Below are 25,960 nucleotides of genomic sequence, written 5' to 3' on the forward strand. Positions count from 1 at the left end.
TTTGGGCTCTCTACAGCATCCAGAGTATACAAAAAGTGCCTGGTGCCCACTGTGGCCTCTCTGAAGATAAGGGGTAGAGCTTGGATACCGAAATCTGGACACTAACCTCTTTCATGCTATAATGGAAGGGGAGCTTCAGGAGAAGTTGGAAGTCATAAGGGATTTCCTTCAGTCTTCCCAGGTCATGTCTTACCCCACATACAAATGAACTGTTTTTGCGAGTGATCCTGAATGTGGCAGAAATTGGAGTGTATTTCAATGAGGAAAAAGCCATCTTTTTTGAAAGTTTTCTTTCTCCTAAAATCCAGTAGAAATTTAGTGCTAGTGAGGGACTTTCTCAAATCCCTAATGCACATGGCCTTGGTTATAGTGAAGATTCCCCTGGCAACGTTATTCATGAGGAAGATCTGGTAGTTCTTAAATACCATCTGGAATCACCATATGCCAACATTCCCTGAAGAGCAGAACAAATAAACAAGAGCAGTGGTCTGCCTTTTGCACAATCCAAACCGGATGACCAGTGCTTCAGACCTCACTGGAAAGAGAAGGGTCCATATAAACATTCTAAGAGTTCAGGGGAAGTGGTCTCCTACACAGAAGAGAATCTGTAGCAGTTTAGAGAAGATGTTGGTAGTTGCTTAAGCCATTCAGACTTTCAGCAAACTGGAAGCCAGGGGGTGCAATTGCTCACAATAGACAATACCACAAGAAAGTGGTATGTAATTGGATTGGAACTCATTAATACTATGGTGATGTGGAACGTAAATGGAGTGGAACTCATTCCTAATCATGTGAAAGCTAACAAAGAAGGACTTTGATCAGCCTGTGTGAGCAGGCATGGTGCTCTGTGATTTACATCCAGTTGGCACTCAGCACCATCATGGAAAACCTAATGGAACCCTGATGGCAAGCCACAAAAGGAAGTTGAGCATAAACTTGTTCAGGTCCATGACACACTTATGGAGTATTCCAAATGTAGACCTTTTTACATCTCCATCAAAACACTATCTTCTGTCTACAGCACAAGAACCCTTTGCAGTAATTAATGGAGTGTTGATGTGTTCCCCTTCCAATGGAGAACTTGTTTCTATGTACATATGCATCACCCCTCTAATTCCAAGGATGCTACAAAATATATTCGCAGAGAGCCCCATTGTGATCTTAATAGTACTGTACTGGCCTAAATAACACTGGTTCTCCATGGGTGCACAACTGGCAAGAGAACAGACATGTTTCCTACCAACAAAATTAGACCTGCTCACACAGAGGTCTGCCACTCTGATCCACCTGAATATGGGGGGGCTCAGGCTGATGCCTTGGATGATGATGATAAGATGCTCATTCCTGTCAAGTACCCTTTTCTAAGTATGTGTTTTGTATTATGAAAGAAATAAGAAAATCCTAATACAAGGAAGTCATGTCTCACAATATGGGAAAGATTTTCCATTTAGTGCAAGAAAAAAAGCAAAGACCCATGGCATGCAAAGGTACCCGTTGTTCTCTCTTATTATCAAATCTGTTTTCAGCAGGACTTTCCTATGTAAAGTACATGCATCTGCCATCTTGGCACACATTCAAAAGCAGCAGCCCCTCATGAATGACTTTGTTGTCAAGCAGCTCATGAAGGGAGTTTCTCTGCTTAGACCACAAAAGAGGACTGTTCCACCACCTTGGAATTTCAGTTTTTATTTCTTAGAAAAGCTGACCTTGAATCTGTATTCATGCCAGCAGTATTAGTCCCACTTAAGTATGTGTCTTGGAAAACAAACTTTTTGATGACCCAAGATATCAGCCAAGAGAATTTGAGAAGTACAAGTTCTGATGTAGAAGGAGCCATTCGCAGTGTTTCATAAAGACCATGTCAGTCTCAGATCAAGCTGTTTATTAATGCCGAAGGTAATGTCTAACATCTCCCAGATCCAGAACACCCATTTGCCCATTTTTTTTTTCCCTCAAAGCCAGAATTAAAAGGAGAGATCTTGCACCTTCTGTATGTCCTTAAGCAATTTAAGACATCACCTTAACCAATCTAAATCTTTCCATCTATTAGACCATTTATTTCTAACCTTTACCCAAGGGGAAAAAGGATAGGCCAATGTCTAAGCAAACCCTTTCTAAGTGGCTAGCTGATTTTATTTTTTCTTAAGAAGAGTGGGCGAACCCTTCAAGAACAGATTATAGCATGCTTTATGAGGCAGCTGCTACTACTTCTACCTTCTTTAGGATTGTTTCAGCACAGAAATTTGCTGGGCAGCTACATGGCCCTTTGTCTACACATTTTCAGAAACTGCAAACCAGACTGAATATAGCAGGGATTGAAACTGCTTGCATGAGTTAATATATAGCTGTTTATCAAGACAATCATTGCTTCTTTTCCACCTCCTAATTCCATTCGTAGTTGTGGGCAGAGCCAGATCAAGCACTAGGCGACCAAGGCAGTTGCGTAGGATATATGTATTTATTTTTTTAGAGCATCCTTCTTTAAGAATGCCGTTTGCGTCCAGTTGCACAAACACTACAGGTGTGTGCAACTTGTTTACATCATCTAGTGTGTCTGTGCGATCTATTGTTTATGTCTTCATCTTCCGCATGAGTGGAATTTGAATACCAGAAGATGTGTGGACTGTGGACCACAGGCAGACAAATAGGTGTGTGTGTGTGTGTGTGTGTGTGTGTATGTGTGTGTGTGTGTGTGTGTGTGTGTGTGTGTGTGTGTGTGTGTGTGTGTGTGTCTGTGTGTGTGTGTGTGTGTGTGTGTGTGTGTGTGTGTGTGTGTGTGTGTGTGTGTGTGTGTGTGTGTGTGTGTGTAAGAGGTAGGTGTGTGTGTTTACGTCTTCATCTTCTGCATCTGTTATTTACATCTTCATCTTCCACTTGAGTGGAATTTGAATACCAGAAGACAATTGGACTGTAGACCACGGATGGACAAGTAAGAGGTGGGGTGTGTGTGTGTGTGTGTGTGTGTGTGTGTGTGTGTGTGTGTGTGTGTGTGTGTGTGTGTGTGTGTGAGAGAGAGAGTGATAGGTAGGAAACATACCTCTCTACTGTCCAGATTTTTGCCACATATTTCTGGTCAGTTTTTCATAACAGTTGTGGTTTTCTGGAAAATCATCGACGATTGAAATGACTAAATAAATGACAGACATTTGAGGTTCTGATTTCATATCCTTTAGAAAAAAATGCATACAAACACAAATCCTGTTATTCTGTCAACTTTCTAAGTTCATGAGAGCAATATTTATAATCTGTCCATATTTATTTTAGGCTTTGTCCAGATTTCTTGCACTGGGGAGGTATGGCGGGTGTGTGTGTGTGTGTGTGTGTGTGTGTGTGTGTGTGTGTGTGTGTGTGTGTGTGTGTGTGTGTGTGTGTGTGTGTGTGTGTGTGTGTGTGTGTGTGTGTGTGTGTGTGTTTAATGCCCTAGTTAGGGATAGAAGGTGGTTAGTAATTTGCTCAGGCTCAAACCTTCTACCTTAGTTACAGGAAACAAGAGCCTGAACCCTCTACCTCAACTACCAAGCTGCTTTTTTCAGGGAACTGAGTTTCAGGTGCATTTTTCAAGGAATTGTGAGCTTCAAGGAAAGAGAACTTTACTGCTGCTAATGCTAAGTCTGTTTACAATTTGCAACTGTTTTGTTTAGCAAATTGTGTCACTATTGTGCTATTTTATTGAAAAGCATTGTTAGTGGCATAACATACTTGCTTTTGATGCAGAAGGCTGTGGGTTTTACTCCCACACCATGTCTATGGAGTGCTGATACTGCGTTGTACTTTAAGGGGGTGTGAGATCCTGCAGTCCTAAGCATGTCCTCCTTTGGATGAGATGCCTGGTAGCTGTGAACGTGTTATCAGTTAGCCATCTATTCCTTAGTGTAGTATTACCAGCTTACCATTTTTTTCATGTAACATATACAATTTATTCTTCAAGGGCAGCAGGCACTGAATTTGTAGATGAAACACTAAAATATAACATTGTTTGCTAGCAGCAACCTCTTCATTAGTTACAGATCTCTTTAATATAGAATTATTCAGATGACTTTTACTTCTGCAGCATTTGTGCATATTGACTGATACTGGTGAATTGTAATGACAGAAGTTTGAGTGGCCTTTTATGGATGAAATGTTCCGAATTGGGCAGTTTTGTCATTATTGGTTCATATGTTTTGTTCCATTGCTTACTGGAAAAATGTTCAAAGCTATAAATTTAAAACCTGCTCTAACAAGTGGTGCTGTATTATACAAAGGATATAATTTAGTACAATCATGCAAGAGTTCTTTGATTCACCTTTATGATTGTATTAAATTATATCCCTTGTGTTATTCAAGGGATATAATTTAATGCAATCTTGAAGGTGAATCAAAGAACTCTTGCATGTTTGCGTGGTCCTAAAAAATGTGTGAAGGGGTGTATGATTTGAAAACAGCCCAAAGGTAAACTTAATCTTCCACTGGCCAAATGCATTTTCTTTGAATGTGGGTTTCAATGCCATTTCAATGAATGTCAGTTTCAAGGGCAGAGAAGTTTTAATGCTAAATCTGTTTTTGCTGTGAGACTGTAGTGTTTTGTTTAGCCAATGTCTATCAATGTTTGTACTGTAAAATTTGAAATAAAAGTTTTAAATTAAATCCAATTATATGTAATCATTGCAGAAGTAAAGCAGAAAATAGTATGCACACTGAGAGGTTTGAACCGTGTTTATGGTAACTGGGGAGAAATAGCTAAGTAATGGGACATTAGAATAGCTGTGCGGGGGTTGTGTATGGGTGGGGTGTAGTGGCTTTGTATGTGTGGGCCCCGATCCATTATTCTGCCTATGGTGCCATTTGACCATGATCTGGCTGTGGTTGTGGGTTTCTTCCATACGTCAGGAATTCTACTGCAACAGTGATCAGTTCAGCTGTGTGAGAATGTTAGCATAACCGTAGCTGTTTGAGTAGGATCAGTGTGTTGTAGTACATGCACTCTTCTATCCTTCTCCCCTTCTTGCAGGGTAGTCCAATGGATCTGCAGAAGTAAGGGAGGTGCAGAAGCCAAGTGAAGTACCTGCTGTTCATGGGCCTATCACCGCTTTTGACCCTAGTGCCCTAATGACCGGTACCACAGTTTACATAATATGTAATATTACTTTTCCATGCTGGAAGAGTTTTTCCTCCGCAGGATATAGCTCTCTTTTCGCTAGCAAAAAGGAACAGAAGATGGCATGAGTGGCCTGCCACTTTAGCTGAAGCACAGGTTAAGTCCTTGTATAAGCAGGAGACAGCCCATGCTCTTATGACCACAGAGCTATGGGAGGTGGGCCTATTAAGCAGATGTCCACCTGTAGCTAATTCTCATATGTCAAGAGTTTTATTGCAGTAAAGATCTTTCTCAAACATCTATTCTCATGGTGAGTTTTTCCTGTAACTGTACTTTAATTTCTGAAATATACTAGAAAAGAATCCCAAAGATTACTTTTTATGATTGCTTCTGCCAAGTCTGCTTTATCACCTTGATTCTCCACTTTAATTGGTGATCTTCTGTGGCATATTTCCATATCTCTGCGGTTTACCAAGTCTTGATAAATTGACCCAACATCCTAATGATGCTAAAGAGCAGAAGCCTGTTAGATTTCCTATGACAGCATGCATTGTGAGCTTTCTTATGGCCATAAGTTTCGTTATGAGTTCCTTTGACGTTAAAGAGGCTACTACAAGAGCTGTCTTTGTTGGTGTTTGTTTTGGCTGTTTTGCCTCATTTAGTATTTTTTTGTTTTCATGAGGAACTGAAGCAGGAAATAGGGTGGGTTTCCTAAACCTGTAGTACACTGTGGACAGTACTGGAATGTACAGAAGTAGGGTGAACCCCCCCCCCCTTCCTGTTGAAAATCTGTGAACTTTCTGCTTATTTCATTTGAATTTAGTGCATTTGAGTCTTTCTCCTTCAGTGCTTTCACATGACTGCATGCACTACAGTGGTAGTCTCTTAGCAGAATCAGCTAAACACTGCTGTTTTAAGGACTAACCTAGATAATTGGATGAGCACTCACAAATTCTCCCTGACCTGTTGTGCCTCCTTTCTTGAGGTGGGAGGTGTCTCTTAATGTTGTGGTGTTCTGGTATAGGTTTAAAATGGTCTGATGAATGATTATCTAGTATAGACCTATGAATCGGCAATTTTTAGGCCATTTTATTTTACTTGGTTTTGTTAAAGATTGTTGTACTTTGTACTTTTTAATTAGTAGTTTTTTCTAACAAACAACTGCTCAGGGATGTGAAGTATTTTGAGTGGCATGCATGATGGCAGTTAAGGTGTAGTTCTGTCACATGACTGTACTGCTTATGTTTGGATTTTTCATATGCACATTGAAACAAGTTAAATGTGGCTTTTACACAGAACACTTTTTTACACAAACACACACACACATATACATATATACATTATATGTATATAAAAATCTACATTATTATAGTGACTATGCATATTTTTCTGATAAACAAGATCTATAAATGTTGTTCTGTGTTATTTGGATATTAATCACACAGGAAGCCCAGGACAGAAAGCATTCATTACCTTCAGTGGCTTACTAAAGTGATCTGGGCCCAATTCTTTTACTTGTAATTTGTAACTGTGCTCTATATTTAAGCATTTTAAATGCATGCTTTACATATAACATTTGGCTAGTTGAGTTAACCGTTTTGCTCAGATAAGTCACCAGCCATTGTTTGGGCCCACTGTATCCATGTTTTGTTAACAACTAAGTGAATGGAGAAAATGTTTCCAAAATTTATATGCGATATTGGCCCGTCTGTAATCACCGAAGGTTACCACTGATGTAGAAAGTGGAAACCGCTTTGGCGTGGTTTTTGCGCTTGTTACTACTCAGCCAAGCTCCTTGTGGTCCTGCAGAGTGGTGCTAGCAGCAGAGAGGCTAAAAGAGCGACTGCTAACCTGATAAAAGTGTTTTTTTCCTGCTACTACCTGGGCGACTGTCCAATCTAGCTAAACTGCAAGTAATTCTGCTTCTTGAACTGTTTTAAACTGTTTAAAGTTGTTTTTGCACCTGCGCTTTTAAAGTTTGCCCTGTTTGTTGCATTTACCTGTTGAGGCTACACACTCAAGTGCGCTAGCCTGTGTTACATATTTATTGCACTTTCCTGCTGTTTATTGCAAAAAAGAAAAAAATATATCCTTGTTTCCCATCTTTCCTGACCTAGAGTAGTCCAAATACAGGCTTTGCTGTATTCTGGACTTTTGGAAAGCTCCTGTGTTGCCCATTTCCTTTCTTGGATAAAGGGAGGATTCTTTGTTCACCAGTGGCAGTGGGGAGCTTGGAGCAGCCTATCTATCCCTGGAGGAGTGTTCCCAGCACAATAATCTGGTAGTCTATTGGCTGTTTTGGGCCATTTTCTAGCTCTTTCAAGTCCCCCTGTATAAAACCTGTTTTAGAGTGGCTTTGCGCGATTTTGCACATAGTGCAGCATCATTGGGTTTAAACCATTCTCGGCTCCACAAAGTCTCCTCTTCACTTTTTCCCTTACAACTGATCTAGTTCTCATAATAAACACCCTATTCCCACTCTAACACCTGGCACTTGCTCACTAAAGCAATTATATAAGTCAGCACTAAAAAATTAAAAGCACTACACCCTCACAAACTCCTCTTAAGTACTTTGTTCCCCATTGGCCCTTTTTTTCAATTATAAAGGAATTCCCAATACTATTCTAGCATGTCCAAAGGTCAGTTGTCAATCTCCTCTCCGGTCCAGCTGGTGAATCTGGGAATCTTGAAGCAATGTTATAACTGCCTCATGTACACAGACAACCCTCTCCTCCTCCCAACAAATTCCAACACATGTGAGAGATGCAACCATATAGCCAAACTGGAGGATAAGCTCTCTCAACTCAGTACTGGCGTAACCAGTCAGGAGGAGAAGGAAACCACACTCACTACAATTCCAGTCTCACAAAGACCTACCACGACAGCAATCCAAACACATAAACCCACAAAAACATACTCGGAGGCTCTAAATAAAAATCTGCCTAAGCAGCAGAGACCTCCAAAGCAGACACCCAAGCAACCGCTACCCCAAAACAAAACACGTGCAACACATAGCTCACAAAGCCAGTGTACCGAACAGTCACAGCCCTTAAGGCTAAAGAACACCCCTGATACACTTGCAATAGGTGATTCTATCGTCAGGCACACTGACGTCCCGCTCACCAGGCTGAACAAGGAGAAGGTCACGGTGAGCTGCCTGTCGGGCGCTAGGATCCCCAACATAACACAAGCACTCAGGTCACTCCAAGGTAAGTAGAAATATGACTCAGTCATCGTCCATGCTGCTGTGAATGACCTGAGACGTACCTCCCTGGACTACATGAAAAGAGACATAGAGGAGCTCTCTGAGCATGTAGCCCAGGCTGGTATGACCCTGACCTGGAGTAGCATCTTACCCTCACCAAGAATGATGCCACAATATGAAGACAAGATGATCATTTTCAACAATTGGCTTAAGTATTGGTGTCATTCAAAGGGGATCCAATGCCTGTCTGCCTGGGATGACATGCTCGACAAGCCACGATGCTTCGCTAGGGATGGCTTGCACTTGTCACCCCTGGGCTTTCGGATATTGGCAAAGGCTCTTACCACCCCCATAGAGCCTTTTTTAGGCAAGGCTCAAAAGACAAATCCACCTCCATAGGTATCACAAGGGATAAGAAACTAAGAGTAATGCTACTCAACGCCAGAAGTCTAAACCTCAAGATGCACGCACTCGAAACTCTCCTTAGCATGGAGAACATCGATATCTGTGCAGTAACAGAAACCTGGTTCAAGGCTCCCGAGAGCACCCCAGCACTACCAGGTTATACCTCATACCATGTTTTTCGGCCCCAAAATTTGGAACGAACCACAAAAGGAGGGGGAGTATCAATATTCGTCAAAGATGCCCACACCTCCAGGTTGGTGGCACAGCACGAAGCATCAGAGACTATCCATGTGCAACTAACAGTGGGTAAAACTGCCTTCCAGTTTATAGCCTGCTACAGACCACCCTCCCAAACCCAGGAACCCCACTCGGCCTTCCTAAGAACACTGGAAAATATGAAGGTCTCTCCAAACACCATTATATTGGGCGACTTCAACTACCCTAACATAGACTGGGAGCATTACTCTAGCTCCAACACCCTAGCCCAAAGGTTCCTAGAATTTATAAACTCAAATGCTATGGAACAACTTGTTGCCACTCCCACAAGAGGGGAAAACATACTGGACCTGATCATCACCAACATGGGGACTCTGTGCTCCAGACCAGAAGTGTATCCCTCACTGGTAAGATCAGACCATAAACTAATCTCACTAGATATTCACATCCCAACCCCAGCCCCTGCCCAGAAAACCACAGTGAAAAACTTCTCTAAAGCAAATTTCACACTCCTCAAAACCGAGGTGAAATCCTTCAAAGCCCCCGGGCCTGTGGAAAATACGTCCCAGACCGCAGAATCCTTTATAAACGCATTCTATGAACACCTTCAGGAATGCATGGATCATGCAATCCCAAATAAAACCAAGACCCAATCCTCCAAGGTTAGGCGTCCTGTCTGGTGGACCCCAGCCATAAACAAACTATACAATAGAAGGTGGAAGCTACTACATGATAGAGCAAAATCCCAAAAAGGGAAGGCATCTCTGATCAGTATTAGCAAAAAACTACGGGCACTCATAAAATCGTCTAAGGCCAGCTTCGAGAGAAAAATTGCACAGGACACTAAGGATAATCACAAGGCTTTCTTTAGTTATCTTAGGAACCTGGGTGGGAATTCCCAGATATGCTCAGAATTAGTCCAAAATGACAAAAAATACACCGAACCCACAGACATTGCCAACATCCTAGCTGACAGGTTCAGCGCAAACTTCTCCGCCCCTTCCCCACCAAAAGGGCAAATATCTATCCCAGCATAGTGCTGCCCCCCTGACATCTCAGATGCTCAGGTAAGAGCCGCCCTCGCCAAAGCAAAAAACACAGCATCAATGGGACCAGACTGTGTCCCGGGCTGCGTCCTACATGAACTCCAAGAAGAACTAAACCCAAACATAAAACTACTGTTCAATCTCAGCCTTACTACAGGATATGTACCCAAAGAGTGGCGTACAGCAACAGTGGTCCCTCTCCACATAGGTGGTGCCTCAACGGATCCTGGAAACTATCGCCCCATAAGCCTGACTAGCTTGGTCTGCAAAGCTATGGAAAGGATCATCATGGACCTCATAAATAGAGATATTGGGGACCTACAGACACTGGATCCTACCCAGTTAGGCTTTGTTAAGGGCAGATCCTGCCTCTTAAACCTGGTCGATTTCTTTGAAACAGTCACCAAGGCCATTGACGAGGGGAAGGTTGTCCACACAGCCTACCTGGACCTTGCAAAAGCCTTCGATACAATACCCCACTCGGGCATTATAGATAAGCTCACCAGCTTAAATATAAACCCCTATGTCACTAGATGGGTTGCAAACTGGCTCAAAGACAGAACCCACATGGTTAGAATTGCTGGAGCCATGTCAGACTCCAAACCAGTTACAAGTGGTGTCCCACAAGGCTCAGTCCTGGGACCTCTCTAGTTCGGTATATATTTCTCGGAGGTACAGGCCAACACGGAAGGACTGTGGCTGACCAAGTTCGCAGATGACAGCAAACTGGGCGCCATAATCGACTCTCCAGCCGACACAAGCATCCTCCAAAAGGGCCTCATAGAAACAGACAACAGGTGCCAGAGCCATGGCCTCAAGCTAAACGCCAAAAAGTGTATAGTCATCCCTTCGCAAAAACAAAGTGCCCACAAATTACCACATAGGTGGTAATCCATTAAGTACGGAAGAAGTAATTAGGGACCTGGGGACCCAGGTTGATAGCAATCTCTCATTTGACAACCACGTGGCCAAAGTGGTTAGAAAAACATTTTATATAGCCCACCTAATCATGAAGGGATTCACATCTAGATCAGGGGAGGTCATCGTGCCTCTTTACTCATCCCTCCTCAGGCCCATAATTGAGTACAATGCCCCTTTTGGGATGTATCTTACCAGACACCTGCAGCAACTGGAAAGACCCCAAAAGTACCTCATCAAGAGGATCAAAGGGCTCAAACAGATGCCATATGCTGCCTGGTTAAAGAAACTCCAGCTCTACTCAGTGGCATACCGCCTGCTCAGAGGCGATCTGTGCCTGACATATAAAGCCATGTCCAACCCGGAATTAATGGACATGCTGCACCTCAGAAAATCCAAATCCCATCGAGCTACGTGCTCGAGAGACTTGAACCTCAGCACTGAAATAAATAGGACATGCTGGAGGGACAGATTCATAACCCAGAGGCTCCCTTCACTCTGGAATAAAATCCCAGTCCAGGTTAGGCAGAGTCCCTAATTGACGCTCTTCAAGAGGAATCTTGATGAGTGGATGGGAGATTGTAGGTTTACCCTGGGTATCACTTCTGTGTCACTGTTAGACAGAGGCAGAGTATACTAACCTCGAAAAAGGGCATAGCAAAATTCATTTAAAATGGGTGGCGAAAGCCAAACACACTCTGGCTAGGCTTATAAATGCCCTAGGGCAGATAGCCTAGTACGAACCTATGAACCTATGCACCTACATGAATGAGGCAAAATTTTGTATAATTGTTTTAAAGTATAAAATTTATTGAGTAATTAATGAAAGATGACACAACATGAGTTTGCTCATTGCCATCCTTCATTAATAGTTCACTTGTCGCAATCACAAAAAAAGGCTAGAGTGCAAGCAAAACTCTTATTTAATAAAATACAATGAAGCGCTTTTCGTTTGTAAAATAAACTTCATCAGACTAAGTCTGATGAAGTTTGTTATTTTACAAACGAAAAGCGCTTCACTGTATTTTATTAAATAAGAGTTTTGCTTGCACTCTGGCCTTTTTTGTGATTTCTACAGTTTGTTTTTTGTTTTTTCACTTGTTGCAATAACAAATCTCGGAGGACAGTGACATGCTAAAGAAAGTCTTATAACTGAAAAGGGAGAACTCAACTCTGCTGACTAATTTTCACAAAATTTCTTCACTTGCAAAAATATTAATGACAGTGGGACAGATTCCAAAAGAGTTGCTGTCAGTGTAAGCCTGCTCTGATTCCAAAAGACCTGCTGTAAGTATAAGTGATCTTTAAATAGGCTTACTACAGGGGCCAGATTCCAAAACACCTTCTCTCAGCCTGCTGTCAGTGCAAGTGGTCACTTACTGAGAGAAAGTCTTTTGGAATTGGGGCCAGTATCTCTAACCTACTGTTGCAAAAATATAAGATAACATTATGAATGTCATGTGTAGCAAGTAATATTAAAAACTATGTCTTCAGTAATTTATATTTCACAGCCATTACTTTAAACATTTTATCTGTTTCTTCTTTTTTGCAGATAACTTTGATCCCAAGCTTTCTCGATTTGACATTGCCAATACATTGAGAGAGCAAGTTCAAGATCTTTTCAACAGGAAATATGGTAAGGGATGACGCTAACCCTGGGAAAGTGGGACAGTAGTACCTTATACTTGCCTTTCAGTAAACAAAGGAGGTTGTTTACCTGAGTTTTGTAAATCAGAAGATTCTGTGATCAAATCCTGACACCTTGTCAGGCACTGACTTGCTATGTAGCTGTGGTCACACTGATTGAACTCTGTGCTTTCTTAATTTACTTTCAAACTATGGAGTAGGTACACAAATGATAGTAGTGTAAGTACTGCATTATGTATTTTGTAGTTAGAGATGTAAAAGGCCATTTTTAAACATCCTGTGTGAGGCACCTGCAAGGGGTATACAACAATGAAGTTCCTTTTTGACAGTGACCAAAGTTAATATAAGTTACCTCGTAACCACAGAGACACACAGCTCTAAAGAAGACCTACAGAATATTATCTTCATTAGCCTACTGGTGTAGGGCAGTGTATTTAAATATAACCCCCAGTAACTCGGCTTTAGTTTGTGAGTCATATACTGACATGTGAACTGCAGCAGTTGAAGGCCAATTTTCCCATTTAAAGGGGAGCCATGGTCAAAGGGACAGTAATCTAGCAGTCCAGCAAATGTGCACATTCTGCCAACTGCTTTGCAAAATAAGGCATGTACATATTGCTATATGGCAGCACCCTTGTGTATAGGATGACATGGGAAAAAAATGACATGGAGTGATGTATATTGATCTGCGTTATCACCAATCATTGCTGAAGGCTCCCTTAAGTTCTTCGCACTGAAAGTCAAAGGAATTCAAGTCTTAGGTTCATAGGGTCATAGGCATGTACTAGGCTAGCAGCCCTAGTGGGCTATTTTAAGCCTAGCCAGTTTCCTTTAAGTATGAGAATCAAACCCTGTACCTTGGGTGTGTGAGGTAAACACCTTAACCATTATATGAACCCTCAATAAGGGAGATGTTGGAAATTAACCCAACTGCCTGCTGTAAGAATAAGAACACACAGTATTCCGATATTCCAGTACCAAAGGTAAGTCTGCTACCTGTTGAGCTACTGAGGCAGCTCTTGATATGAACATTTATCAAAACAGTGTGGTGGAAGAAGGCTGAACAGTTGATGAGAGGGAATGCTAACAAGTCTCCGAGTAATAAACTGTTGGGAGTGTAAAGGCACATACTGGATGCTAGACAAACAAATTTACAAATGCCTTTGAAGGTCTCAGCTCACATAAAAAAAGATATCTCCAAACAAATGCTAATTTGTTATTAGTAATTTTTTATACTTTACTGATGCAAAACGATTGCAATTAAATGTGGTTCCATTTTGTTGTTCTGTACTTCCTTTTAACTGTACTTGTTTGCGACATTTTACACAAAACTGCGGTAAACAGTTGAGCCATGGTTCTGCTCAACTATGTTAAACATAGACTCTAAAGTATGTGCCTTTTATTTTGATATTTCTGAGATGCAGCAGTCAGCACATGTATGGACCCTATTCATTTGTTAACTAATGAGGTAAATGATCTGACCTTTTACCATTTTCAGCCCCAAGTTTGAAGGTAAAATTCAACTTTTATGGACAGTCTGGAGTAGTCCGTTAACTAGCTTGATTTTTGTAGGTGGCAGTACTAGAATACATGGGGAGCCAGTGCAGACACAGGGAGGAAAATGTAGATGCATGTACATAGGAACCAGAAGTAAGGACTGAACCTCAGATTCTGGAGCTGTGAGGCAGAAACTTTAACCTTAGAACGTTCATCGTGTTTCACTGTTGCAGTCCTAACCAATATTTTAGCCCTCGATCGGACAGAATACCAAAGGTAAGTAAATATGACGTCAGCTGTCATCAGTTGTAAAGGACGTCAGGACGTCTGATAGAAAGGGAGGCAGCCAACGTCACTTCCTCAGTCTTCCTTGCCGCGGAGCCTGAAGCAGAAGCATTTCTTGCACGAGTGCCGGTCGGCAGTTTACCTTTTTTCGTTTCCGACTACAAAGTTGTAGTCTACTCCAGCTAAGTACCCCATTGGGGAACCTCTTTTCTTGCCTTAACGAATGCCAGAAAAGGTTAATAATTGTCTTACCTGTGGAAAGCAGATTCCCCATAGAGATTTTCATTCCCATTGTATTATTTGTCTAGGCCTTGACCACGACGTTCCTAATTGTGATCTCTGTGCCCCCTTTAACCCGTGTACTATTCGTCGTAAGGCTAAGCTTTTAGCTAAACATTTTGGAGTTTGGCCTATGTTTGTCGGTATGGTGTCCACCATGGTCTTCAGGCTTCGGCTTCGGATATACCCAAGAAACATAAGGATAAGGACCGCAACAGGCTTCAGAAGGATGAGTCCTCGGATGATGTTAGGATGGTCGTCAGTCATGCGGTAGCCAGTGAGGCACCTTTGCAGCCCCTGCAGTCCACGGATTTACAACCACAGGCCTCGGTTGAGACCATTTCAGAGTCCTGCAGGCCTCTGGCCTCCATTTTGCCTTCTGACCTCTCACCTGTTGCCTCTTCAGCTGGATCTGGAGCCACTAAGCTGACGCCGGTGTCTGAGACCTCCATTCTTCATTCAGACAGCAAGCTCTTACCAACGACCTCTACTGCGACTTCGGTGGTTGCCAGCCCCCCCCCCCCGAGTCCTTTAGACTTGCAGGTAATTCTTCCAGTCGTAAGCTTGTGAAAAAGCAGGCTCCAGTTCCTTCTCATTCCCCTCAATCCCAGATGGTTAAAATGGCTAATGATTTCTTGACCCTTATTAGAGGTTCACAGCCTCCTCCTCCTAAAAGGAGCAGGGATGTTTCTCCTAAGGCTTTGTCTTTTTCTGGCTCTGATTCTTCTAGCATTTGTGCTAATGAAGAGAAAATGTCTCAGGCTTTTTCTCCTTTTGAGGATTCAGATGCAGAGGAGGAATCTATCCCTTCTGCTTCTCCCCCAGAGGATTTCTCTTTTGGTGATGCTTTGAATACTCTCAGGGAGCATTTAAATGGGAAAGTCAGGACTATCTCCAATCTAAGAAAAGGATTAGGGAGTTTTTGGATTTACCTCAGCATAAGCCTCTGGCTATTCCCCCAGTGTTGTAAGTGGTTGATGATGTTTCCCTGGAAAATTCCTCAACTCCAGTTCAGTTCCTCCTGCTACCAGGAAACCTGACAGGTATTATGGGGTCCCTGATTCTCATCTGTTTCTTTTCAGGAATCCGTTGGCTGATCCTGAGGTTATTTCTCAAGGCCCTAAAGGAGTTAAGGCCACTGTTACCAAAAATCCTGTTCCTTCTGACAGGGAATCTAGGAACCTAGATAAGTGGGATAAAAAAGTTTATATCTCTGCCACTCTTGCTATTAGGTCTACTAATTGTCTTTTTTGTATGCTGAAATTCCAGCAGCACACCTTTGAGGCTATTAAGTCTAGGATAGCAAGTGTGCCTCCTTTGGCCGAGAGTGAGGATATGCAGGATTTGCTGAATTCTGCCATTCTTGTCAATAAACATTCTTTACATTGTGGTTTTAACATTCTAGAAGCCTTCTGCAGGGCTACAGCTACTGGATCTGTTATTAGAAGACACACTTGGCTCAGGGAACAGCCCCTTCCAGAGCCTGTCAAGGCTAAGCTGTTAGACGTACCTTTGCATAAGGACAGTCTTTTTGGCAGCAAAGTGGAGGAAGTGCTCAAGAAGATGGAGGATAAGGCCAAGTCTATGCGAACTGTTAAGGATTTTCTGCAAGTTCAACCTCTTCGCTTTAGCAGGAATTACCCTTCTAAGAGTTGGATGTTTTCTGATACCAGTAGACAGAACCATTCAAGGACTAGAGGTTACAAATCTTCTAGGGGGCAGGCATCTACCCCCCCAAAGGTCTAAGCGTTGGCAGGCTTCCACTTCCAAGGTGGGAAGTTCTAAGCCTGCATCTCGATCAAAACACTCTCAATGACTTTGTCCAACGTCTGCCTGTTCTTGCCTGCCTGGAGAGTCCTTTAGGGGGGAAGGTTGGTCCTTTTTGCAAATGCCTGGGCCACTATCACGGACAACAGATGGGTACTCAGAACTGTATACCTAGGCCACAAGTTTTCTTTCCACACCTTTCCAGTTCCCAAAGGTTTCCCGGATGCTCCTCTAAACCAAAGGGCAGAAGTAAAAAAACAAATTTTGTCTCCGTTTCTTCTGGGAGCAATAGAATCAGTTCCTGCTCAGCAAGTAGGCCAGGGTTTCTATTCCAGACTTTTCCTAGTTCCAAAAAAAGAAGGCACCTGGCATCCTATCCTAGATCTGTCCATTCTGAACTCTTTCTTGGTAATTCCAAAGTTCAGAAGCTCACTCTGCATCAGTTGCTGACAATGTTAGAAAAGGATTCCTGACTGGTAACTTTGTATCTCAAAGAAGCTTATCTGCACATCCCTGTCAGGGAAAGTTGCAGGAAATACTTTGTTTCAGGGTGGGCAAGCAACATGATCAGTTCTCTGCACTGCCCTTTGGCTTATCTACTGCTCGCAGAGTTTTCACAAAGTGCCTGGCTCCAATCATTGCTTTTTGCAGGTAGAAGAAAATTCAGATTTATCCATACTTGGACGACTGTCTGATTTTTAGCAAATTCTCAGGGGCAGCTGTTAAAGGATCCAGAATTCGTAAAGACTCTTCTCTCTTCCCTCGGTTACACTCTCAGAGGAAAAATCAAAAATAGTGCCATCCAAGTAGATAACATTCCTGGGAGCGAGTCTGAACACAGCCGCCCAGATGATACATCTCACCCAGGAGAAGCAGACAACTCTTTCAGTTTACTTCAAGGACTCGACAAGCCTGTCCCAGCTCCCTGCAAGGAAGTACCTGCAAGCTCTGGGAAACATGGCCTCTTGCATTCTCATGATTCCATATGCAAGACTGCATATGAGGAAATTGCAATGGTACCTCAAGAACATTTGGTGTCAACGCACAGGACCTGGATATGATGATTCCTCTGCTTCCATCTCTGCAGACAGAGTTTCTATGGTGGCCAACAGCCTGTCTACTAAACAAAGGCATGCCTTTTCGCCCACCTCCTGCCCCTGAAGTTCTTACCACAGATGCATCAGACTATGCCTGGGGAGCACACCTGGATAGCAGATGCATACAGGGACGTTGGAATGCCCAGCAGATGCACCTGCACATAAATCTAAAGGAGTTGATAGCAGTTCAGCAGGCCTTGCTAGCTTTCAAGCATCTTCTTTCTCCAAGGACCCTGCTTGTCAGGACAGGTAACACCACAGTCATGTGGTACATCAGCAAGCAGGGAGGGATTCATTCTTACCCCCTGTGCAGGCAGAGCATTAATTTTTGGTCCATAGCAGCATCCCTGGGCCTGCATCTCCTAGCACAATTTCTTCCAGGAAGACAGTGTTTTGGCAGACCAGTTGAGCAGACAAACCCTGGATCCTCATGAGTGGCAGTTGAACAGAGCAGTCTTTAACAGCATCATTCAGCATTGGGGCACACCACAGGTGGATCTTTTCTCCTCCCCAGACAACCACCTTCTGCCTCTTTTTTGCACTAGACAGCATCACAGCAGAGCCTGGAGAGTGGATGCTCTGTCCTTCCCTTGGATGCTGCTGTCAGTTTATGCCTTCCCTCCTCTTCCTCTTCTTCCCAGAGTATTACTGAAGATCAGGGACAAACGACCAAGGACTGTTCTCATAGCTCCGGACTGGCCCAGACAGCATTGTTATCCACTGCTTCGCAGTCTCTCCTACCTTTCTCCTTGGCATCTTCCTCTGAAGCCAGATTTTTTGATTCAGAAAGGGGGAAACATTCTACATCCTCATCTTCAGTCTCTCCATTTGGCAGCATGGCTCATTGTATGAATCAATCCTTTTCTTCTTCTTCCCTTTCCCAGCAGGTGGTTAACGTGCTTCGGGAGGCCAGGAGGCCTAGCACTAGGAAGTCCTACGCTGGCAAATGGGAAATATTCTCTCACTGGATGCAGGTTAGAGGGGAATCTTCTTCTCAGCCTACCCTTCCTCTGATCCTGGAATACCTGGCTGATTTGCTTCAGGGTGGTCTTTCTTTTTCCTCTATCAAGATCCATGCTTCAGCCATTTCTGCTCATTGTTCTTTTGAACAACCCATTTTCTCTCCTCCTCTAATGAAAATGTTTCTCAGAGGTGCTTGCAACTTAAAACCTCCCAGAAGGGCACCTACTCCAGCCTGGGATCTTAATTTTGTCCCAGAGAAACTCACTCTTCCTCCTTTTGAGCCAGCTGCCAATGCAGATTTAAAGTTTCTCTCTTGGAAGACAGCCTTCGTCTTGGCTATAACTTCAGGAAGGAGGGTTTTGGAACTGCAAGCCTTGATGGCAGTGGAGCCCTTTCTTATTTTCCATGCAGATAGGGTCTCTCTAAGAACCCAACCCCTCCTTTATGCTTGAGGTGGTTTCTAGCCTGACTCTTAATCAGTCCATACACCTTCCTACCTTCTTTTCTAATCCTCAAAGTAGAGGTGAAAGGATCCTACATTCTCTTGATGTGCACAGACAGCTCAGGTTTTACCTGGACTGGACTAAGGATCTTCGGATATCAGCACAGTTATTGGTCAGTTTTGTCCCTGGAGCCTAGGGCAAGGCTATTTCTAAGCAAACCATTTCTAAATGGATTGCACATTGTATCTCTTTTTGTTACTCCTTTCATGGCAAGGTTCCTCCTCTAGGAGTTAGGACCCACCCAACAAGAGCAGCTTCCACTTCTGCAGCCTTTTTTAAGGGGTGTCCCTACTAAAGACATTTTGGAGGTTGCCACATGGTCTTCTGTTCACATTTTCACAAAGCATTATAATTTGCCTTTGTTTTCTAGAGCCGGGGCAGGGTTTGCCACTGCTGTTCTGCAGAGAATTCTCTCCAATCCTTGAGTCTGTTGGTTCCTCCTCCGTTTCCTCTGGGCCTTGGATGATTGCTGAATGGTATGGAGGTCGGATGTGGATTATTTGTCTGAATTCACTGACTATTTAAATGAAAACAAATGGGGTCTACACTTCACAGTTAATTTTGATGCGAACATCATTACTTTTCTTGATGTTTCCATCTCTAGAAAACCAGATCATACTCTGTGTACTGAAGTCTTCCGGAAGTATCCCCAATATAATACCCTCCTCCATGCATCCAGCTTTCATCTGCCCCACATAGCCAAAAATATCCCCAAATCCCAATACATTAGAATGAGACGTATTTGTTCTAAGGATTCAACCTTTCAGGAATACAGGCAGGATCTGACTCACAGATTCAAGGACAGGGGATATCAGATGGGACATGTTCTTCAGGCCAGCAATTGGTCTGATACACTTAAGAGGGAAGACCTTTTGACCTACAAAAATGGGAGCAGCAAAGTTTGGCACCTATTAGACTAGTGATCTCTTATGGTAGGAATTCTGATTTGTTAATCAATAGTGTACAGATACACTGGAATATTCTACAGAGTGATTACAATCTAACTAATATTCTACCAGACAGATGCTATTTTTCATTTCATAAAAATAGAAATCTAGCCTCACATTTGAATCATTGTAAACATTCACACTCCAGGACACCAACTCAGGAGGTCCAAATTACACTAACGGGTGAGGTGCTCACAGGATGCTTCCCATGTGGACATTGCAATCACTGTAATAAGGTTATTAAGTCCAAACAATTTACAAGTAAGAACTGTGGCACAATTTATGATATTAATTTTTTTGCCAATTGCAGCAGCAAATGGCTGATATGTCTAGCAACATGCAGCTGTGGCTCTTTCTATATAGGACAAACTTCACGACCACTGAGAATGAGAATCTCTGAACATACCAGTGACATGAAGAATAAAAAAACAAGCAGTGGTTTATATAAACATTTTATAAAACATTCATCTGCCAAGTTTAGTTTCATGGTTATAGATATCATGAAAGGGAATAAATCTAACAAAGCGGGGTGGCATTCCATTCTTGACGCAAAGGAGAAAAAATGAATTGTTAAACTGGGTGGTTTATTTCCACCTGGATTAATTGAACAATTTTGACCATCCAGTCACATACCTAATTCAGTAAAGTGCATGTATAAAAGACTATCTGAAATGGATTTTACTTTACACTGAGGAAGGTTGTGTTGTGTACCAGCTGAAACTGGTTTGTTTGTGCATTGCATTACTGAATACATTTATTATTTTAGTCTTACAGTTTGCTGGCTTACTTTTTGGACTTTGGTAATCAACCCATTGGTTAGGACTGCAACAGTGAAACACGATGAACATAGTACAGTTGTGTACACTTACCATAAATGTAGATGTTCGAGTGTATTCACTGTTGCAGTCCTGGTTTCCCTCCCTCCTTCCCCCTTTTTGGTCCTCTCCTGTTCCTTTTCCTAAGGTACAGGCTAAATTTGGTATTATTTGCCAAAATTGCTTTTGGTTTAAGCCATGTTTTCTGCGGGCTTCTGACTGTTATGGCAAGAAAGACTGAGGAAGTGACGTTGGCTGCCTCCCTTTGTATCAGACGTCCTGACGTCCTTTACAACTGACGAAATCCGACGTCTTATTTAATTACCTTTGGTATTCTGGCCGATTGAGGGCTACCGGGAGCTGGATAACCCATTGGTTAGGACTGCAATAGAGAATACACTCGAGCATCTACATTTATGGTAAGTGTACACAACTGTACTTTCTTTATACTGCTGTACTACCTATACACATTAAGTAGCTGGATTTAAGCAAGCATCTATGGCTAGGGTCATGCATTAAATGTAAAGAGGGTCACCACACTGCCTTGGCAGGCTGGCACTTTTTGTCCATTATCAGAGGTCTAACAGAGAATATAAGGATGGATCCGGATTCCTGATGGGGACTGCTACAGGAGTAGCTCCAAGGGTGAACTGTTTTTGGTTCAGCAAGAAGTAGTAGGTTTTTTTTTGTTTGTTTGTTTTTTAATCAAACTAATATAAAATAATTTTAATATGAGAGTTTCTTAACTTGCTTTCAGTGATCTATGCTTTGGCAATTTGTGTATTGACACTATGCCATGTCTCCCCTCAAAGACACTTTGTAAGTAATTTCTGAAAGTTAGGCATTAATGTGTTGATAAAGGAATATTTAACATTACAACTAGAAAGACTATTGAATAGAGGCTTTCTTCATCTCTTACCTAACTGGGGGATTTAAACTTTAGCTTATATGTTGTCTTTCCTCTTCCACTTGGTGACTGGCCTATATACCTTTTTTCTACGCCTCTTCTTCCAAATCTTTGCCCATTTCCTGTAAGGGAAACATTCTGTTGTTGTGCAAATTCCTTTTTTTTCTTTAGTTAGACATACAGATTTGTTGTCAATTGAGCACCGTCACTTTCCTGTTCACTTTGAGCTATAACTTTCTTTGACTCTTCCACTCTACTTTCCAGGTTCTTATAGACTTCCTTCATTCAGTAGCTATCCTTCAACTCAAAACAGCCAGGCCAGAAGTGATACATTGAACCACACGCAACTTGAATGGTCCTCTTACCCAAATAAATTACACTATTTCATGTGGAACTATGCTAATAAATGTCTTTTTAACCCCCCCCCCCCAAAAAAAAAAGTAATTGTCTAGACTGCTGTTGATAGTTAACACATTCTAATTGACATTTGTATTGAAAACACTGATAAGCAAGCCACTTCATCTTTCTACATTTGTGACATAACCCCCTCCAAGCCCCTTTCCACAGTTCTAATTGTTCTTTTAAAATTTTAAAGTTTTCTGTGTCCTTTATATTCATTGTTTAGAACGTTTGCAATATCCTGCTCCAAAATATAGTCCTTTCCAAGCAAAAAATTAACTTAAGGACAAATTGTAAACAGTAAAGTCTTTCCACTAAGTCTTTACCCTTTCATAAAATGTGTTAGATCTGTCCATCATTCCTTCAAGCAAAAGTTCTTTCTGAGGCTGGCCTGGACATTTAACTGTGCTGATGGTGACTGAAAGTTGACTAGTGACACAGAAGCTACAGGGCCAAATGATGTGAGGAAAAACTGGACAGCTGACACTGGCTGTTCTTCTTTGGTTGGAGGGGATTGCTGAAGCCATTGTACCTTCTTTTAGTAGAGATTTGAGGGTGAGGATTCCACTGCAGAATGTATGAATAGATAGGTGCAAGCAGATGTTCTAATAGTTCCATGCACAGGGATGTGGAGTGATGTCTGCCTTGCCATGTCTTGAGCCCCAGCCCCTGTCAACTACAGCATAGTGCATTAGCTCACTAGGCCACTCAGCTCTTGCATCCTAGGCCCTGTTAAGTGCAGGCTATTCTTTTGCCTATATAAGTTTATGTTCCCCTGCATAAATACCCTGCTCATAGTGCAGTAGGTTCCTTGGGTGTCACCTTGCAAAGGCAGTTGTCCTAAGTATATTTGCACATTAAGAAAATCTTCTCTTTTGAGGGAGAATTCTTCTGACACTAAGGATTTGGCAGGATCATACCACCACAGAATGGATGGTACAGTTAGACCAATAGAAAAGAAAGTTAGAAGGTCAGAGGTGGAATTTAAGGATCAAAATAAAAGTAAAATATAAATAAATACTTTTCCTCAAAGTTTACACCTAGCACAGTTCACCCAGTGTGTACCTTCAGTTACCTGCTGATGTGTACTACCTGCTTTCATCATACCCTCACTTGTGTCATTCAGGACAAGCTTAGTATTGCAACCCACTTGTGGAGTCCGTGTCTACCAACAGGCGTTCTTCCACAATCTCGCTGCCAGTTTGGTTTGTGATACTGGACCACAGTTTTTTGTGTATGTCAACTTAAATGTCTGAAATGGCATGTGATTTTAGCAGCTCTTCAAACCTACCACTTTCATTTTGACAGTTTTATAAATAGATTCATAGCTAACAAAAAATGAAGTGTCAGTAATGATTGTATAGTACCCTGAGACTGCCTTCTTTACTATCTGGACAAAGTATAAGAGTGAAATACTGATTTTATTTTCTTATACATTGTGTGTGTGTGTGTGTGTGTGTGTGTGTGTGTGTGTGTGTGTGTGTGTGTGTGTGTGTGTGTGTGTGTGTGTGTGTGTGTGTGTGTATGAATGGTCACTTTACAGGAGGGATATTCTGCCACAGATCAACATTTGCTAAGCTTCTAGCAGCAGATTTCCATCTTGATGACCCAGACCTCCATGGCTGTGGGAGTCCCTATGTCCAGTATGAAAAAAAAAGTTGAGAACCAGATGATGAGATGAAGGCTTCCCAAGCTGTTTCTGAAAGGTTTGCAAATAAGGAGAACTTCCAGGCAAAATAAGCCAGAGTTCAGTCATCCTGCCTAACTGGAGAGCCACAGAAAACATATATGAGTTTGGAAGACTCTGATGTGCATGATTGCCAGTAGTTATAGAAAGTAATTTTAGCAAGGACTGAGGATATGCCTGATGTACAGTCCTCTAAAGTTCATAAGTGGGCATTTTGTATGGCAAACCAGTTAAGAGTTTAAATGTCAGTTTGCTACATATTTTAAACTGTGGCTAGAAGCTCACATAAATACATTTTGGTTGTAGATAAATTTAGGAGGACACTCCTTAGTAACTGATGTTGCTGACCTTCAGATAAGCTCAATGGGAACACTGCACCCCAAATGGAGCTAGAGATCACAGACAGTAGATGCTGAACCAAAAGAAGAGAACAGGCCCACGGCATAAGCCTAATTTTTTAAACACCTTTGTTAAGTTATTATTTTAGACATGGCACACATACATTAATAGAAAAGAAAACAAACACTATTAACTTTTGTCTCATTGATGCATTATACTTTACATATGCCTTTTCTTTCTTTTTAAAATTCACTACAACATTACATAAGTTGCTCAATTCCTGCCTTCCCTTAAATCCCACTCCTCCTGAACATTAGTCTGCATGTATTGTTCCCACAAATTTTATTTATTTGTATGTAATTTGCTCCTTCTCTTCTGTTTTCATTTCTTTTTTGGCACCTTTATTAAGTTATCACTTAAGCCATAGGTGCACATATATTAACAGAAAATAAAATAATCAGTATTAACATTTGTCTTACTCGTGCATTATATATTACATATATGTTTTCTTTCTTTTTAACAGTTATTCACTCCCATTACATAAATTGCTTAGTTCCTGCCTTCCCGTAAGACCTTACTCATCCTACTGAACATTATTCCAAATGTATTGCTCCCACAAATTCCATTTATTTATATGTAATTTGTTCCATCTGTTTTCTAAAGATCCCACCTCTAATTCTTTTATGTCCTTTAAAATATTCAGAACTTCAATTACAGGAGTTCCTATTACGTGATCGAAGTTCTGAAACTTCGAACACGACAGTTTCAAACTTGTTTGTTTGAAGTTTCAAAACTTTGAACACTGAAAAAAAATAAAAAAAAACATGCAACAGTAAACTAACTGTTGCAAGCAGGGGGGCAAGCCCCCTGCACCCCCTCCCACACTTCCCACTGTTTAAATTCCCTTTCTGCACTATAGTGCGGTCTCGGAGTTGGTATATTTAAAGAGCAGGAGGTGTGGGGGGTGCAGGGGGGCTTGCCCCCTTGCTAGCAAGGGTTTATTTTACTTTTAAGTTTATTTTTTAACATGTTCGAACTTCTGCAAGTTTGACTATATGATTTCGACCTTATAGGGTTCGAACTTGAGGTGTGATCACGTAATAGGAACCCCAATTACAGTTGGTTTTGATTTTTAATTTTCAGTCCATCCATTTACAACCCCTTTTGTCCATTTTCACACATGGAGTTGAGGTGTCACTTCAACAGTGACAATCATATAGTGCCATTGTTTACACCACCAAGTGGCTAGCCCTGTCATGGTAGTTCATTCAGTCCACACACTTGCACATACACTCTCACCTATGGCTAATTTAGAGTGTTCAATTCATCAACTACCTGTTTTTAGAATTTGGGACGAAATTGGAGCACCTGGAGGAAACCCATGCAAACACAGGGAGAACATGCATGCTGTGCATAGAAGGCACCCAAGCTGAGAATCGAACTGGAACCCTATTGCTGTGAGGCAACAACACTATCCTATTGCTGTGAGGCAACAGCACTATCCACTGCATCAGTGTGCTTTCCATTTTCTAGTAATTGCTTTTTTGGTAGCCAATAGCATTAAATTTAGTAAGGTCTTACAATGCATAGACAGTTCAAATCCCTGTATCCCGGTTCAAAATAATAATTTCCTTAGTTAGTCCATTGGTTGTTTTGGGCCAATTCCTAGCTCCTTTCAGCCCCCTGCTATAAAACACGCTAAACACGCGTTTTCCAGCTTGTACCAACTCAGCACAGATCCTCGTGGTGGCCTGCAGAGTGATCCAAGCAGCAGAGAGCTAAAAGAGTGACTTTCTACCAGATATAAGTATTTTTTGTGGCTTTCCCACTGTTATTTAAGCTAGCAACTGCATTTCGCCTGTTTTATTGCTACTTTAAGTGATTTCTGCATTTTACAATGTTTATTGCACTTTAAGTTACTAATTGTTGCAAATTGTTTCTGTAGGCTACACACTAAAGTG

The 25,960-nt window shown here is 41.9% G+C and overlaps 1 protein-coding gene across 1 annotated transcript in view; it reads left to right on the top strand.

Annotated features, from left to right (window-relative positions):
• GTF2IRD1 (GTF2I repeat domain containing 1) overlaps window positions 1-25,960 on the top strand; it is a gene marked incomplete in the record, with an annotated part of 795,304 nt that overhangs the window by 534,145 nt on the left and 235,199 nt on the right. The window contains 1 exon segment of the mRNA XM_044054146.1: window positions 12,420-12,503. Within this exon segment, the coding sequence (XP_043910081.1) occupies window positions 12,420-12,503 (84 nt within the window).

This window comes from Protopterus annectens, chromosome 13.part0 (assembly GCF_019279795.1).
Source record: "Protopterus annectens isolate FY-2018-M chromosome 13.part0, PAN1.0, whole genome shotgun sequence".
NCBI lineage: Eukaryota > Metazoa > Chordata > Ceratodontiformes > Protopteridae > Protopterus > Protopterus annectens.